A 17600-nucleotide genomic window follows, 5' to 3' on the forward strand; every position below is an offset into this window, starting at 1 on the left:
GGCCCTTGAGTTAACTATACTTTTAATGCCTTTCTAGACAAGATGCTGTTTGTGCTAGGAGTGTACATTGTTGCCAGGCATTGCAAACAACATATCTGACAACGAACAGGGGAGTCAGGGCCATGTTCAGTTCTCATGGAGTGGGGTGGATTGAAGGGGATTTGGATAGTGTGGAATTCAGGGGAGGTCCTCCCTGATAGGATTAAAGTGAATCATGGGGTTGTTGTTGAGGTGAGGTGGAGGAATGGAGGGGGTATTTGGTCTGCTGAGGAAGAAGCTTTAGCCTGGAAAATCCTGAGTAACAAAAGCAAAACTGGAAGATCACTATTGGCTATTTGTGCTGTTTTGGGTGAGAACTACAGAAAAAGTTCACACTTCCCCATGCAAATGGTCCCCTTACATAACCACACTTCATCCCCAGCTCCCCAAATGCTAACATTAAAACAAAGACTTGTAGACATAAGCAAACTCGGCATGATCTCTGTTGTATTCTGAATCAACATTTATTCCAGACTCAAAATACAGGAAGTCCAGTTTTGACATTGTATATTATTCTGGGATCAACATTAAGAACGGGCTAATAATGTCATATAAACAGAGGCAAGCACATGAAACATCAGCACAGGAAACTATCCAGTTCACTATGTAAGATGACAGGATATGAAGGGCTAAAGATGTTTTTATAATACAAATAAACCCACATCCTGCCCATGACAGGTTTGCTCTATAAACACTGAACAGATTTGCTGTAGGATAGGAAATGTCACTTACCCTGCTCTGTAGCTAAAACACACAGCATGTGACACCGTTACATGTGTATCTCCACAAACTCTGCCCCATATGTTTTGGCAGCATTTATGTAGGTGCCATGTTGTGAGCTGTATGTTTATCCACAACATAACAGGGATTCTGATTTGTACACATAACCTTTGGGAATAAGAAATTCATAATGAAAATGATTAACATGTCACAACATTTTTGCTGCCCATTATTATTTTTTATTCTTTCTTTCATTTTATAGGCAAGTGGACCAGATCTTTGACATTAGTATTGACACTAAAGCCTCCCCACAGTGTGTAAGGGAGGGGTGCAGGCTGATATAAAGGAAGCAGTGTAGTAAAAAATCACACAGAAGAGCCTGTGTGGTGATCTTGTTGCTGGGGGACTTAAGACTTGGAGGAAAGATGAGGCTACGTAGTCTTCAAGTGGCTCCATTAGGAAAGAAAATACATTTCACATACTCACATAAGCCAAAATATAGTTATATCTAGATTTACCAGTAAAAAATGTACTTGTCCGTTTCGTTGAAGGTTTAATTTCAACCTCACATCTCACTCATGGAGTCAACAAATCCATATTGTTGGTATTTAAAGATATGTAAACGCAGTATATTCTCATAAAGTAACAGTTGAAGATCTTTATTATGGTGAAACATCAAAGAAAGGTTGTTGAAAGAAATGCTGGGGGTTTTACGGGGCATTTTGTGGGTTTGAAGGGTTGGAATGGTTTGTAGTGTTGGCAGGTCTGGCGTCGAGGTACTCCAGAACAAAGAGCTGCAGGATCTTGTTCAGGTTCTGAATGGTGGAGCGATCCAGGTTTTGCTCATTGTCATCAAATGTGTGCCACACCGACGGGAAGGGGGAGGGGATCAGGTGGAGGATATGGACTCCTAAAAGAGAGTCGCAGGAGGGGGATCAATACCAAAGCAACACAATTTACAGCATCTAATCATATTTGTGGTATTAGTGTCACTTGCTGTGCATACCTCTGTTTAAAAATGGTATATGATCATCTTGAATGTGGCCAACAGGATGATTTGGCCAGAAATATTGCACGGCTTGGTTGTGATTCACAAGCTGGTTCATGGAATGCAGACGCTTTTCTGAGGACGTGAGAGGAAGGAAAAAAGAGTAAAGATTCCATCTGTCAGTTCAGTTAATTATATAACAGAATATATAATATATAACATAATTAAGATAATAATTATTGAGCATTTAAGAGTCAAAAACAGCACATCTGCTTCAGGTTCGTGCGAGCGTCGGTTGATCTGATTTGATTGGCAGTGTTGGCAACATCAGCAAATATCACACATCATCACATTTTGGCTCAGTGTTGCTAAGTCCTGAACTTATTCAAACTGAGCCCAGTACTTCAAATCAATGAGAAAAATGAGGGGGAAAAAATCTGTCACATTAAATAAAATGTTTAGCAGACAAATATTTCAAAGTGTTACTGAAGCTTCCTATGTAGGAAGAAGCTGATAGATAAAATAGGATTTCAGAGTCTTTAACATCCGATTACTCATTTCGTAATACAATCTCCACATTTGCAGAAGTTGCAAACAAGATGCGTGACAAATGTGATGACAATAATTTTACTGTCAGCACTGTTTCAACACTGGCTTATGTATGACGATGACTATCTATAATATGACTAATGTATTAATGACTAGTGATGAACGTGACTCATTGATCAGCTCATTTACCAATGTTCTGCAGTCTGGAGAGCCAGTGTGATGTGCTAGGGAACTGGTTCCCAAAGCGTGGGTCAGGGCCCCCGATCAGGTCCAGCAAAACAAACAGATCCTAGAGGACAAGACACAGAGAAAGAGAGAGAGAGAGAAGGTTTAACAATTCTGATGAGCGATCCTGAGAAACTTTCTCTGCACATCCTGAAGATAACTCCATGACAAGAAGCCTGTTCTCATTAAGATCCCACCTCAGAGTCCCTGCTTTGAGGTGTAACGGTGACATCATGTGTTCCATGGTGCAAAACACTGACATCATGTGTGCACACTATCTCTGCGAGACACAGAAAACACACACGTCTATCTGTTTATGTGCATGCATGTGAATGGTCCTACACAAGCACCAGTATACACTAGGTTCTTTAAGATAGTCTGCTTTATCTCTCTCTGTCCGTACAGGAATGTCTCAATTTCTTGATAAACAGTTGCATCATCTCTCCACAGCTAGGATACAGAAACATACCATTAATTTGACATCTTGTTATCATAGACTGTTTAACAAATGATGTTTGATATCAGCCCCTCTGACCCTCCCATATGATAAAGTGAGTGGCTTTGCAATGTGAGACTTCTTCAAAATATAACTGCACCTCCCTGCCTGTGTGGGCTGTATATGTTAAAGGAGATCAGGGCTAAGCAGATTGAATTGATACTGATGTGGGCTAACAAAGGGATGATCTTGTGAGTGATGAAGTGATTATGCTAATCTCGGATGGTTTAGACTAGTGATTCTCAAAGTGGGATCCTGGGAACCCCAGGGGTCCTTGAGAGGGTCCCAGGGGGTCCCCAGCAAAAAAGGGGAATCATTTATTTTCACTATGAATCCATTGATAAGTAACACAATGACAGAGTGTGTGACTATTTTGGTCATGGATTTCATACACCTTCTGTAATAAAACATATAAAAGCAAAAATCCTGGGATAAAATCTTAATCCCAAATGCGGGTCGATGGTCTAATTTGTGTCAGTTTAGGGTTCCTTGTTGTGAAAAAGTTTAAGACAGAGAAGTCTGGGGCTGTGTCGTACTATGCCGTGCAGTTGATTGGTGTCTGTGGCTCCAGCGGGGTGCGGGGTACGCTCCATCGTCTGGGCGAGGTGGCGAGAGCCATACAGGGAGTCTGTATCGGTCCACTGGAAAAGAGCTTCCTCTCCATCAAAGAAAAGTAACTGTAGGGTCAGGTTGGCATCGGAGCTCTACAAGAGAGACAGAAGTGGTAGGTAAACACAGAAAAAGAGACTACACACTCATAGGCAGTGCCAATTTTCATTTACACAGTTGTGATGCCACCTAGTGGGTTTGAGATCACAGGGACACAAAAACAGCCTGAGGTTTTCTTCTGCTGTATCTGTTAATTTCTTGTGTAACATTTTCCACAAATAATAAACCCCTATGTGATTAATCAACTATGATATTGATTATATGTCCTCCTCCATGGCAGCTAATGTATTTGTATTCAGTGTGATTGCTATTCCCACAGTGACCTTTGTGACAGACAGCTGAGTCTGACAAACATGTCCCCTGGCTGAGCTCTTCCCGTCACTGGACCTGTCACTGTCAGCCCAGTAGACAGAGGTCTGAACTCAACTGTGAAACAGGGAAAGGGCAGAAGAGCAGGCTACATGAATGCTAAGTACACTCCTTATGACACTCATGTGTGAAACAATTAAGCAGTGTTTCTGGGATATGTATGCTAATCCTATCAAACACAACCAGTAATTCTAGCTTTTGTATTTCAAATGTTGTTGTTGCCAGTGAAGTTGTGTCTGAGCACAGTCATTTGCAGAGGCTTGATCTGTCTAATTCATGTCGGATCTTATATGAAAAAATAATGAAATATTAAAAAACGTAAACCTATCCATTTAGAAAAACTAATAACCTCTTATTGATTGAATACATGAAAATGCTTAAAGGATAACTTAAAGGATCCTACTTATAATATTATCTGTGTAAAACAGATAATATTATAAGTAGGATCCTAGCAACAAGCATGATATAGTGTCTAAAAACATATAATTGAGCCACACCATTGACCTGGTGACATCTTCCATCATTGTAATGGACTGGGACACTGTATTTAAATTTCAGTCAAATCACGTACACTGTCGTGCTGCTGTAAATACTCATTAGCGCATTACATGTGTATGAATCTACATCTAAAAATACTGCAGTCCCCATGCAAATACATTATTTACTTGTATTTGAGCAATGTAAGCTGAAAACAAATGCACCCCACTGTTTTAGGAAATTAATCTGCCTACCAATTCTAAAGATGTATGTCTTCAGAGTACCACAGGCTAGTGGGGGGAAGTCGAAATTTAACAAGAGATGGATTACTGCAATGTTGGTTAGGGTTTGTTAATGGTATTAATTGAAGGAAGAAAAATATAGAATAACACAGCCTTATCCTTTAAAATTATTGTCCTTTAATATATTGTACTTACTCCAACACTTGCCACTCAACTTGAAATGATAGTTGTTTATCATGTTTGAGTGAAAATCTATAATGATGTTCACCAGTTTATTTGAACAGGTTTGTCCGTCATATGTTTGACTTTGTGTTTTTTCTAGAACTTAGTGCTATTGGTGGCTGTTGTTTGACTTACCTGTGATTCATGGCCACAAGCCAAATCACAGCTGGCCACAACCACAGAACATAATAAATGCATGACTATCATTAAAAAACCCTTTAGGACTTTACACACAGACAGACAGACCACTAATATATGATATATATTAGATATATATCTTAGTCAGTCACATGCTAGCCCTCTACCTTCTGAGCTTTCAGTTCTTCATCCAGGGCTTTTGCCAGCTCCAACATCATGGCACAGGGAACAGCAGAATCAGTGGCGCCTTGGAACTCCTTCCCGTGCCATTGTGGTGGGTAGTACTTGGAGTCATAGTGACAGGCCAGGACCAAGCGACGCTTGGCTGATGGGTTGAGGGTGGCAATGAGGTTGGTGAAGGGGAGTGGGCTATAGGGTGTTTGTGACACAAAACTATCCTCCGTCACTTCCCAGCCTGCCCCGAGGGAACCAAGGGCTGTCTTAATATGCTGAAGGGATGAAGATACACACCTGTTACTTGTTTGTGATTGATTTGGGTTTATTTCCCACTGAAACAACATGTTGTAACAGGACATAAATGTGGAGGGAACCAGTGTGATGTCAGATGTTTCTTATTGCCTTTAGTCATCATGATGTCACAAGATAGGATAAGATTTTTCTCTTTCTATTATCAAATAGGTTTGTATATCATGACACACTGCATAGCTTAGGGGTCCAACCATGATATGATGTCCTGTAAGCTCACCTGCTGCACGGCCTGGCTGCCTGCAGAGCCCGGGTACCTGGTAACAAGCAGAGGCCTCAGGTCCCTCTGCCACATCTGCTCCAGGTCAGTGTGTGACAGCGCAGTCTGGATCTCCTCTGGTGTTAGTGTGACAGCTCGATGATGGAGCTGAACAGTATCAGAGGAAACACACAAGAAACATGACAAACGGCATCACTGTGACCTGGTGTCTGCAGAATTCATAGAATATTATAAAGCAATGTTTATTCAGTGTCTGCCATGGCCCATTTTCAGATCAGCAAGTTCTTAGTAAGAGGAAGTCTTACTATGATGCATTTAACTTGAGCAACAAAGGGGATGAAACATTGCAACAGATGTTTGTTTTTTACAACAGTCAGTTAAATATGTCATATTACTGGAACTGTTCACTTAGTTCAGCCCCCAGTGAAATATTGGATATGTTTCAGATATGTTAAGAGACATCTGAGAATAATTCACATCTTAAAAAGGATTATTCAGTCATTCACTGTAATATCACCTACATAACAGTGTGATAATGTGATGCTATGTTAACATAAGATAGCAGCAATTTCATCCTATGGTAAAGCTCTAAGAAACATTGTGTTTTAGATGAGCTGTTAAGTTGACTCTAATGCCTCCTGAGAGAGAGACATAATAGAATGAATGGCTTCAAGAACAAGACATTTAAGTAGAGAGGCAGAGGACTGAAGGATGCTTTTTCACAAGCTCCATCTTTTTCTTTGAGACAGACCTCCAAAAACATGATCGTACAAAAGCTAATCAGCCAGTTTGTGCAAATTTTGAAACACAATATAGATTTTAGATTCAGGCTTCAGACCAAAGTGTCTGTTCTATAAGTTCTAAATGGGGTAAAAAAAACAACAACATATTGATCCTCTGATCCAATGATTATTTTTCATTTGGTCTCAAAGTTCAAACCTGCAGAGAAGCATGGTTGTCCTGGTAACAAAGTGAACCGACAGGGAAGACACAGCAAGACAGAGAGAGCTGATGGTGAATGTCGAAGCACAACAAAGTCTCTTTATATCTTTTACACTGCTCCATTGTCTTAAACAATAGGGCCACCAGGTAGTTCTTAATTGATAATACAATCAACATTAGCTGCAATTAACACATATGCTTTTTATCTCTTAATCTGAGGTTTATGTCTTTATATAATCAATTCATTATTTAGTGTATAAAATGTCAAAACACGCTCATCGAAGTGCCAGTTCTGTCTCACCAACACTGAGGAAAGCTAATAATCACATCTGTGAACGCGGAAGTCTTTAGGCTGAACAATCTTTATGGGAAGTGGACATTTGTTCTTCCTTCTAACAACAAATGTCAGAAAGGGAGGGCACATTCCTGAACTCTCATCGATGCATCTTACAAAAACATTCCCTCACAAAACCTGTTTAAAGCATGTGCTGGACTCATGCTGGCTGATTCACTGCATGTCCTGTAATTACAATGTGGCATATAATGCAAAACATATCATTACGTGGTCATACACACTGAATATAACCCTCCTAAGAGCTGGGGCTCACTGAGCTCAGAGAGGGTTAAACGGGGGTCCACTTAAGCTCTATAAATACCAAGACCTGCAATTGGAGGATCATTGATGATGGCTGTGCTGCCATAGCAACTAGGCAAAGAGGAGAGGGGAAGAAGAACATGGGGACTGTAGATATATGCTATGAATTGGCCACTGCTAAAATATCACATAAGGGGATTAATTACTTTGTTGTTTGTTTCATATAAATATGTGGTCCTATGTGTAACAATCTGAAAGCAGTAAGCTTGTTGTGTAATAAGAATGCATGAAGACAGTTTACCCTGAAGTGTAATTAAATAGGTAGATTCTGGATGTTGACACGTCCCACTTGCATAGGTTAAAGGTTTATTATTAACAGGAGAGCGGGGTCAAACATTCAGTCAGAGCCCTGACCATCCTTTGTTAAACAATGCAGAACTAACCATAAAACCCCCACAGGAGGTCTGGTGATTGTGTAGTTCCAGAAGAAGGGGGTCACATGGAAGTCACTATTGCGCCTGTTTAAGGAGGTCACAGGAAGATCACATATCCTGGACTGTGAGAAGATGGAGGATGGAGTCAGATCAACAGCCAATCAGGAGACGACAGCACCTCACACATTATATCTGATTGTATTTTTGTATAAAAGGGGTCAGGGAAAGGAGAGCCGTCAGACTTCATGAACTGACACACACTGTTGTTCATCAGGGACAGGAAGATCTCGACCCAGAGCTCTGTATGTTTTATTCATTTACTGCTAAATAAAATAGCCTGTGAGACCGCTCATCTTCTCCTATCCTTTCATTTAACGAACGCACAGACTGAGCTAACACATAGCGTATGATTTAGCAAGTAGAATTAGCTCAAGTTTCAACAAAATGGTGACCCCGACGTGATGATTTGAGGAGAAGTGACGGACCACAGCAGGAAATTGAACGACAACAGACAACTGACGTGTGGTGACATCAATCAGCGGCCGCAAATAAAAAGGTAAGCAGACGCCTGTTTTATCAAAAGTTCTGCAATTGGATATACCAAATTGAGTGTTGTCATTATACTGCAAGTGTCTTAGTAAAAGTGAATGAGTAAAACATAGAATAAAAAGGGTAGGTTAATAGGTATACAACGCACAGGTTTAAACACCTTTGGGGTTTCAGTCCCCATCAAAGCAGGGCAAGTGTGTTGATGGGTTTGAGTCCCTTGGACTTAGAGTCCATAAATTCTAACACATTGGCCACGTGTGGGTTTAAACACCCTTTTAGGTGAAATATCCTAAACAAAAGCAGGGCAGACACGTACGGAAATTAAAGAGAGGGGTTTAAAGACCGTTGGGGTTATTTTCCTCATAAAAGCAGCGCTCTCTATTTATCATTTTCAGTTGTATGAAAATGACTGTTATATGTGTTTAAGCTGACGAAATAAGGTTGTTCAGCATAGGGAGATAGAAATTGAGTAGTGTCTCAGAGAGGACACTCGGGGGTGTCTCAGTGAGCAGATAAGCCAGCAGTGGCTGAAAAACTCGCTGAAAGGTCAGTTGCTCGGGTGAACTCCATACAAACTGACTGGCCACTGAGGGTTAACTCTGATCAAGTTCTAAAAGGGAGTGAAGATTAATTCCGGGTCCGTTCGGTATAGACCGATAAAAGCGCTTAGTGAGTGGAGAACTCACTCTTTTTGTTTCTTGTAGGTTGTGGGTTGTTGTTAAAAGTTTTTGTACTGCTGGAAGTGTGTGTGAGATAAGGCAGTTCACATGTGTGTGTGATGCAGGAGTGCTTGTGCCCCCCTCTTTTTTCCTGATCTGTGTGTGTGTCTGATATCCTGAGTGTTAGGGGTGGTATGTGGAAGAGAGAGACCACTTGTGGTTCTTATTGTTTTTTGTTCTTGAGACAACCTATGTTTGAAACCAGTGGTGTGTGAAAGTTTCTTGTTGTTTGTTTATGAAATTTTGTGTTGTTTAAAGAATTGGAAGGTTTTGAATAGTGAGTATCTTTTGGTGGGAAGAGCTGACACATTTTTGGTTTTAGGAAGACTCTGTTGTATGTGTGAAGTAGGAAAATACAGAGTACACAATACAAGCGGTGGTTAACGTTAGGTAGATACTTTTTGCCATAGTGTTCACATTATATGGATTTAGGAATTCCTAAAATTATTCAGAGTAAAAAAGACATTTTCAAGATTTCTGGTTTAATCTATCGCTAGTAATAGGGTATTTAATCCTGATTGATAAGGTTTAATTGTACTTTGGCTTCCGGTTATTCTTTGTAGTTTTAATAGAAGACTTTCATTGAAGAACAATTATTTTGGGGTTAGATGTAGGATTATTATTGTTAGGACAGTAATATAGTGGACTGTGAGAGGTTTGCCACGGGTGCTAATAATAGTTGTCAGAATAAAGTTCAGGGCACAGTAGAAGTTATGTATGGAAAATATGACAGCATAGTGATGCAGTTTTTTGCCTAAGTGATAAATAAATTTGAGGTTATTAAAAGTGGGAGACTTGATTATCTGTCGCTCAAAACTTTGAGATATAAGATGGGAGAAAGGTTGTAAGATAATATTAGCTAGAAAGCTTAGAAAACTAAAGTATGTGTTTATAAGAAGGGTAATGGTAAATGGTTAAGGAAAGTGAAAGGTTGAAGCTGAAGGAGCAGACAGAGACAGGGTTGTAAAAGGATATAAATGGTTTGAGAATGTGTATTAGAGTGTTAAGGAGGTTGTTTCATTGTGTCTAGATGGTACAAATGATAGAATTGAACAGATGACACTTAGGGTTTCTGTTGATGAGGTGAAGTTATGATGATGCCTTTATGTGATCATATAGGAGAGAATAATCCACATACATAATATGACATTAGCCTGTGCAGCCGTAGAAATGTCACAGAGGGAACCAAGCGGTCCCAGTAAAGCAGGACCCTTTGCTCCATCATACCCTATATTGCCCATTGCACCTCCCCATGTACAGCACAAACACAGATGTATCATGACAGGAATGCCACAGTCTGTTAAAGAAGCCATGGAAGGCAGCCCTGATATCCCAGGTTGTTCCACAGAACAGTGGGAAAACACTTGACACACCATATGAAAAGACATAGGGTAAAACCAGATGCAGATAAACAGAATACTGAGTCAGCTCACATACAGCTGTTGAAATTACAATTACATGATGCTAAGAAACAGTTAAATGATGCATAGAAAAACACGCAAAAACCAGCCAACCAAATAGTTCAACAGCCCCAGCCACAGGCCTGTTCCCCAGATTTATATCCAACAAGATCTTATCAATAACAGGGGGGTAGATTTGCCAGGGTGGTGGGAGGAATGCGTGGGAGAGGCAGGGGTCGCGGAGGATCCAGGGTGCAACCATCCAGCAACTGTTGTGTAGGCGGTCAACCAGGGCACCAAGCACCCCCACCTCAGCCAGCAGGACCATCCTTCCAGGCCCCGTATGCAGCAGTGACCCTCGCACAGGGTCAGTATCCCCAGACTATGATGGGAGAAAAGGGGTATGACTACTGAAAGGGCCCGAGGACTCAGGAACATGTAGGGTTGGCAGATCCCTACATTCCAAATGGTACTCTGTGCACTGTTCCAAGACAATGATTCAGTCTGGAACACAGATGATGTTATCAGCAGACACATCTCTATCAGCAGAAAAGACAGGAGGGGAAATATACTGGGGACTCCTGGAACCTGAAGGACAATTAATGGAAACCCTGGGTTCAGATGCTACACCCCTACTCTCCCCCCGCAGACCTCCTCCACACAACCCTGTATTAGGATAGAGAAAGTAACGAGCTTTAACAGCATGCATTTTTTTATCAAGAGTTAGAAGAAACACACTGGAGCATTTCCTCTAGTGGTATTCTTGTGGGGAAAAAAGGTGTGACTGCTGTTGTTGAACTTATATAAGAACAAATGGAATGGTATGAGTGTTCCTGATTAAAAGGAACCATTCTTCCTAGATGTTTCTGAAAAATTACACACAGTAAATGGTGTTCTTTTTCAGAAAAAAGGGGGATGTAGGCAGGTACTGATGTATATAAGTGTTACTCTTAATCCAACAGAGGACAGACACCCGCCATGCACACGACATGTAGCAGGGGTAGCAAAGATTCTCCAAAAAGTAGCACACATAGTCATGGGATACCCACTCACAGTGTTAACAATACATAGTATAGTGGCATTTGTGAATTCAACAGCCTTCACAATGACATCACTAAGACAGACCAGATTAGAAAAAATTCTAAACGCGCCACACATCACGTTTACACATGAAGGAATCAACATGGCTGATAACATGGGGGAGGGAGAGCCACATAGGTGTGAGGAAAGGGTACAGAGAGATATCAGGGTCAGAGCAGACTTGCAAGCAAAACCAATCACAGACCCAGAGGAAACTTTGTTCACAGATGGGTGTTGCTACAGACACCCCACAGAAGGATTAAAAGCAGCATATGCAGTAATAAGGCAAACAGAAGACGGGTTTGAGGAAGTATTGACAGGCACAGTGGAAGGGAAAGAATCAGCTCAGCTAGCAGAATTACAAGCAATGGTAGCAGCGTTAGAATGGGCAGAAGGGAAGAGAGTGAACATTTATACCGATTCAGCATATGTGGTGGGAGCGATACAGGTAGAATTGAGTCAATGGATCAGAGCAGGATTTTTTACTGCAGCCAAAACGCCCATCAAACATGAAAAAGACATTAAAAGGTTAGCAGAGGCCTTAATGAAACCTGCAGAAATAGCAGTCATTAAGTGTAGGGGTCATGATAAAGCAGAGACCACAGTAGCAAAAGGAAACCAGGAAGCAGACTCAGCAGCTAAAAAAGCAGCAGGGTATACGGCTCAAAACATGATGATACAGACCGAGAAAACAGTGTATGATTTGTTACCGGCATGCGATTTAAACATGTTAATAAAAGAGCAGCAGAAAGCCTCCCCTCAGGAGCTAACAGTGTGGAAAGAAAGGGGGGCTAAGGAATCCGAGGGGGTTTGGAGGTCACCGGACGGTCGACCAGTGTTGCCCCCCGGATTGATAGCGTCCACGCTCCACGAAGCACATGGTCTTACACATTGCGGAAAAACACAGATGCAGAGACATCTGACACATTGGTGGCATCCGTTTTTGCCAGCAATGATCGAGAATCATATCAGAGAGTGTAAAACGTGTACAGAATACAATGTGAGAGCAACAGTGAAGCCGCATGAAGGGAAATTTCCTCTTCCACAAATGCCAGGGCAAGAGATAGTGATTGACTATACTGATATGATTGAGAGAGTAAACGGGTACAGGTATCTCCTGGTCGCAGTGGATGCATACACTGGTTGGCCAGAAGCTATGCCTGCAAAGAAGGAAGACGCAAAAACAGTGATCAAGTTTTTGATAAATCACTACATTCCGACGTATGGGTTTCCAAAAAGAATCAGGTCGGATAACGGCACACACTTTAAGAATAAAGATTTGCAGGAGGTAGAAGCAGCGCTAGGACTGAAACACGCGTTTGGAGCAGTATACCATCCGCAATCACAGGGAAAGGTGGAAAGAATGAATCAGTCCATTAAAGGTAAAATAGGAAAAGTGTGTGCTCAAACTAAATTAAGCTGGGTGGATGCTCTGCCCTTAGCCTTAATGTCCATCAGAAGCTCAGTTAATTCAATTACAGGGTTCACCCCTTATGAGCTAAGAACAGGTCAACAGTTTCCCGGACCTGGAGCAGGGGTACAGATGGTAGATAGAGAAAGGGTTCATGTAAGGTATAAGCCATACTATGATCAACTAACAGCTTTGGTTTCAGCTTTCTCGAAACAGGTTGGAGCTGTAAAGGGGGACCCCGAGAGGCAGAGCCCGCCTACAACAGACTGGGTCCTACTGAAAGTCATCAAGCGGAAGTGGTCAGAGCCAAGGTGGACAGGACCATTCAAGGTGGTGGAAAGGACATCGCACGCACTCAGGCTGCAAGGAAAGGGAGACAGCTGGTATCACTGGAGCCAGTGTGCTGCCACAGACCCTCCAATCAGGACTTTAGATCAGATAAGACAAAGGAGGAGTATAGTGGAGCATTGATAACGAATTCTTCTTTTCAGCAGCCTGAGGACAACATTCTGGTATAAGGTTGAGAAGGTTTGAAAATCTTCCGGAAAAGTAGTTTTTCTAGAATCCAATTGAGCAAACTGAGCCAGTTTTGCTTGCTAAAAATAATCAGAAGAGTGTATTAAGATGTATATTGTAGCAGGGGAGCCACACCACAACAGGTGGTGGTGGCTAGGAGTGTTTACTATCATATCATGCATTATTGTTATTATGTTGGTGTTGTTATGGGGATCAGCCATGGGGGATCGAAATACAGAGGGGAAAGGGAAACCCGGAAACAAGAGAGCTGCCCAAGGAACGGGGGATTGGTGCCTGAGCAAGTACGGAGGGGTAGAATTGGATTATACGGTAGGAACCAATGTGACGTTCCAATTCGATTTATGCAGTGTAATTGAATGCGGGAAGAATGAAGCACGATGGAAAATGTATGATTTATATCTCTGTGGAAGCAATATGGTACATGAGGCCTGTGTCGACAGCTTCACCCCAGGGGGAAGCTGGTGTGGAGGGTGGGATCTAGTGTGGCAATTTACAGGGCCACGTTGGGTGCCAACATTGTATGCTGTTAAAGATAAGGGGAAGGTCAGCAAGATTAAGTTTATTAAAGGTCAGTTTCACAGTGATTCTAGGTCCATGAACCCACTGCTTTTGACCATTAACAATCTTTGGGACGACCCCTTTATGACTAAAAATTACATAACACCAAAGAGGTTTTACATAGTTTTAGGAGTAGACCTACAAGGAAAAGATCCTGTGGGTTTAATTAAGGTTAATCTTCTCCCTACTCCACCTGAAAGCAACATCAAAACATCTACTAGTGCCACTGAAATAGAGCACAGGCAGAGAAAGGGAGTAGTACAAATTGATTATAGCAAATTGACCAAGCAGGACATTGTTAAATTAGCTACTGGTTATGGGGAAAAGAATATGTGGTTGGACTGGATAGCTGCTACGGCAGCTTCGATGAACATGAGCAATTGTGTTGCATGTTCCTCGGCCAGACCAACCTTATTCACTACCCCAGCACCACTGTATCCTGAAATTGACCCTGTAGGATTTCAGTGTATGATGTCCCTGACCATGCAGGAAAACCCGCTTCATTGTGCCACTTTGAGTGCTATCTTTCCACCTGTAAAGAACTCTACCATCCCACCCACATTCACCCCACAACTTAACAACTATACTTGTTTCACCAGAACTAACGCCACCAGGATGGGAGACATTTCTACTGATTGGTGTAAAACCATGATTAACATGACGGGCTGGCAGAATGCCAGTACAATGGTTTGGGCCAGGGCAGACTTGTTTTGGTATTGTGGAGATAGGACCTTGCACACGTACCTGCCACCAGACTGGTCAGGAACCTGTGCAATGGTCCGCTTAGGGTTACCACTACTCCTCCTGGGACCACGTCGTAGTGGTTTCACCAAAAAACGGACGAGTAGAGATGCATTTGACCTCACCTCAGGCTCAACCACCTACGTGGATGCCATTGGCGTGCCCCGGGGAGTACCGAATGAATATAAATTGGCTAGTCAAATAGCAGCAGGGTTTGAGAATCTCCCCCTGATTAGTGCCTTATTTCCAGTTACCCCAAACAAGAACGTTGATCGTATAAATTACATCCATTACAATGTACTTCGCTTGGCAAATAAGACCCGGGATGCAGTAGCAGGTCTCTCAGAACAGCTGGCAGCCACCTCATTGATGACAGTACAGAATAGAATGGCATTGGACATGTTATTAGCAGAAAAGGGAGGGGTCTGCTCCATGTTTGGAGATCAGTGCTGTACTTTCATCCCAAACAACACTGCACCGGATGGCTCTGTAACCAGAGCTCTGGAAGGATTGAGAACCTTATCCTCAGAAATTTATGAACACTCAGGCATCGATAACCCTTTGGAAAGCATCTTGGAATCATGGTTTGGTAAATGGAGGGGATTGATTGTGTCTGTATTAGTGTCCCTAGTAAGTGTAATGGGAATGTTGATTTTATGTGGATGTTGTTGTATTCCCTGTCTAAGATCTTTGTGTAACAGATTGATTGTCACCGCAATTGAAGGAAAGGTTCCTCCTCCTTACCAGATGCCACAGTTGGAAATGGAAGTGATGGCGTTGGTGGCGGGGGAAGGATATCGGTTTGAGGATGAGGATGAAATATGAATATGTTTCGTGGTCTCATGTTTATGAGACCAAAAGGGGGAATTGTAGATATATGCTATGAATTGGCCACTGCTAAAATATCACATAAGGGGATTAATTACTTTGTTGTTTGTTTCATATAAATATGTGGTCCTATGTGTAACAATCTGAAAGCAGTAAGCTTGTTGTGTAATAAGAATGCATGAAGACAGTTTACCCTGAAGTGTAATTAAATAGGTAGATTCTGGATGTTGACACGTCCCACTTGCATAGGTTAAAGGTTTATTATTAACAGGAGAGCGGGGTCAAACATTCAGTCAGAGCCCTGACCATCCTTTGTTAAACAATGCAGAACTAACCATAAAACCCCCACAGGAGGTCTGGTGATTGTGTAGTTCCAGAAGAAGGGGGTCACATGGAAGTCACTATTGCGCCTGTTTAAGGAGGTCACAGGAAGATCACATATCCTGGACTGTGAGAAGATGGAGGATGGAGTCAGATCAACAGCCAATCAGGAGACGACAGCACCTCACACATTATATCTGATTGTATTTTTGTATAAAAGGGGTCAGGGAAAGGAGAGCCGTCAGACTTCATGAACTGACACACACTGTTGTTCATCAGGGACAGGAAGATCTCGACCCAGAGCTCTGTATGTTTTATTCATTTACTGCTAAATAAAATAGCCTGTGAGACCGCTCATCTTCTCCTATCCTTTCATTTAACGAACGCACAGACTGAGCTAACACATAGCGTATGATTTAGCAAGTAGAATTAGCTCAAGTTTCAACAAGACCATGAATGGCCAGGCATACAGGTGCATCTCAAGAGAATTACACAACAGTGTTGAGAAACAACACAGACTGTCATTGGAACATCATGAATCACAAATCACAAATACATTATGAATGTAAAAATGTAAGGAAGAATTTGGGAACTTGTAGTTTTCCTTTCCTCAGAATGAATAATAGGTAGTGAAAGTAATGTTAATCTCAGTTTTAAAAGGAAAAACACATGCACACATACACAGACACACACACACTCAGAAAATATAATATATTGAATTGATTTTTCTTTTATACAATTCAAATATTTCTCAGCAAAATTATTCAGACAGTAAGGTGCTGATGATTTAAAACAAAAGTAGGTTACATCATGGGCAAGTTTTTAGAACTTTCACTTTTGGAGACACTTCTTTGAGTGTCTAAATGTGCACCTATGACTGCCTGACAACATATTGAGAACAACGTGCGAACAGATCCTGTTGATTTACTTACCTTCTCTTGAGTCCAGGGAATTCCGTTGGTGCAGTGGACAAATGCCACCCAGATGCAGACAGTGTAAAATAAACGCATTATGGACGGACTGTGGCTTCGCTCAGCCATCGGTGTTGTCGATCTTATCCACATTCCCGTCTCTCCTCTTGTGAAAGCTACAGATCATGTGAAAAGCAGGAGGGGAGGACCCGAGGCTTTCTAAACCACAGCGCGTCACTACACTGCTGTGTGTGTGTGTGTGTGTGTGTGTGTGTGTGTGTGTGTGTGTGTGTGTGTGTGTGTGTGTGTGAGTGTGTGCGTGCGTTTGTGTGTGTGTGTGTGTGTGTGTGTGTGTTGCTTCGTCTACTCCCGTGAGCCACGGTGGAACAATACACATGTGACCCCATACTTTGATAACGGCTCATTTTCACCAACCCATCGATACATTATCTAAATAGCTAGAGCCTGGATGTGACAAGAAACAGTCTCACGGGACCCATTATAGGTTCTGTGCTAATTAACGGCTCACTTTCAAACAGGAGCTCACTGAACGAAAAAATAAAATAAAATAAATAAATAATAATAATAATTATATATAGTTTCTATTAAGATAATTCCTGCAAGATCTACAAAATCTTTGATAAGAAAGTGATTTTCATTTTCTTATTCATCATCATCAAATCATAGCATTAATATTAATTCACTTCTTTCTTTCTTTAAAAAAAATTGCTTTA

At 41.6% G+C, this 17600-nt stretch overlaps 1 protein-coding gene across 1 annotated transcript; it reads right to left on the minus strand.

The window, feature by feature from the left end:
• Positions 1 to 1402: 1402 nt before the first annotated feature.
• qpct (glutaminyl-peptide cyclotransferase) lies at positions 1403 to 17068 on the minus strand. The gene is made up of 7 exons (XM_062440279.1): positions 16888 to 17068; positions 5841 to 5987; positions 5302 to 5583; positions 3554 to 3721; positions 2486 to 2585; positions 1766 to 1882; positions 1403 to 1669 (listed from the first exon to the last, which is right to left on the minus strand). The coding sequence occupies exons 1-7, from the start codon at positions 17017 to 17019 to the stop codon at positions 1470 to 1472; spliced, it is 1146 nt and encodes a 381-aa protein (XP_062296263.1). The 5' UTR covers positions 17020 to 17068; the 3' UTR covers positions 1403 to 1469.
• Between the last annotated feature and the right edge of the window lie 532 nt (positions 17069 to 17600).

The sequence above is a fragment of the Scomber scombrus genome, chromosome 19, assembly GCF_963691925.1.
Source record: "Scomber scombrus chromosome 19, fScoSco1.1, whole genome shotgun sequence".
NCBI lineage: Eukaryota > Metazoa > Chordata > Actinopteri > Scombriformes > Scombridae > Scomber > Scomber scombrus.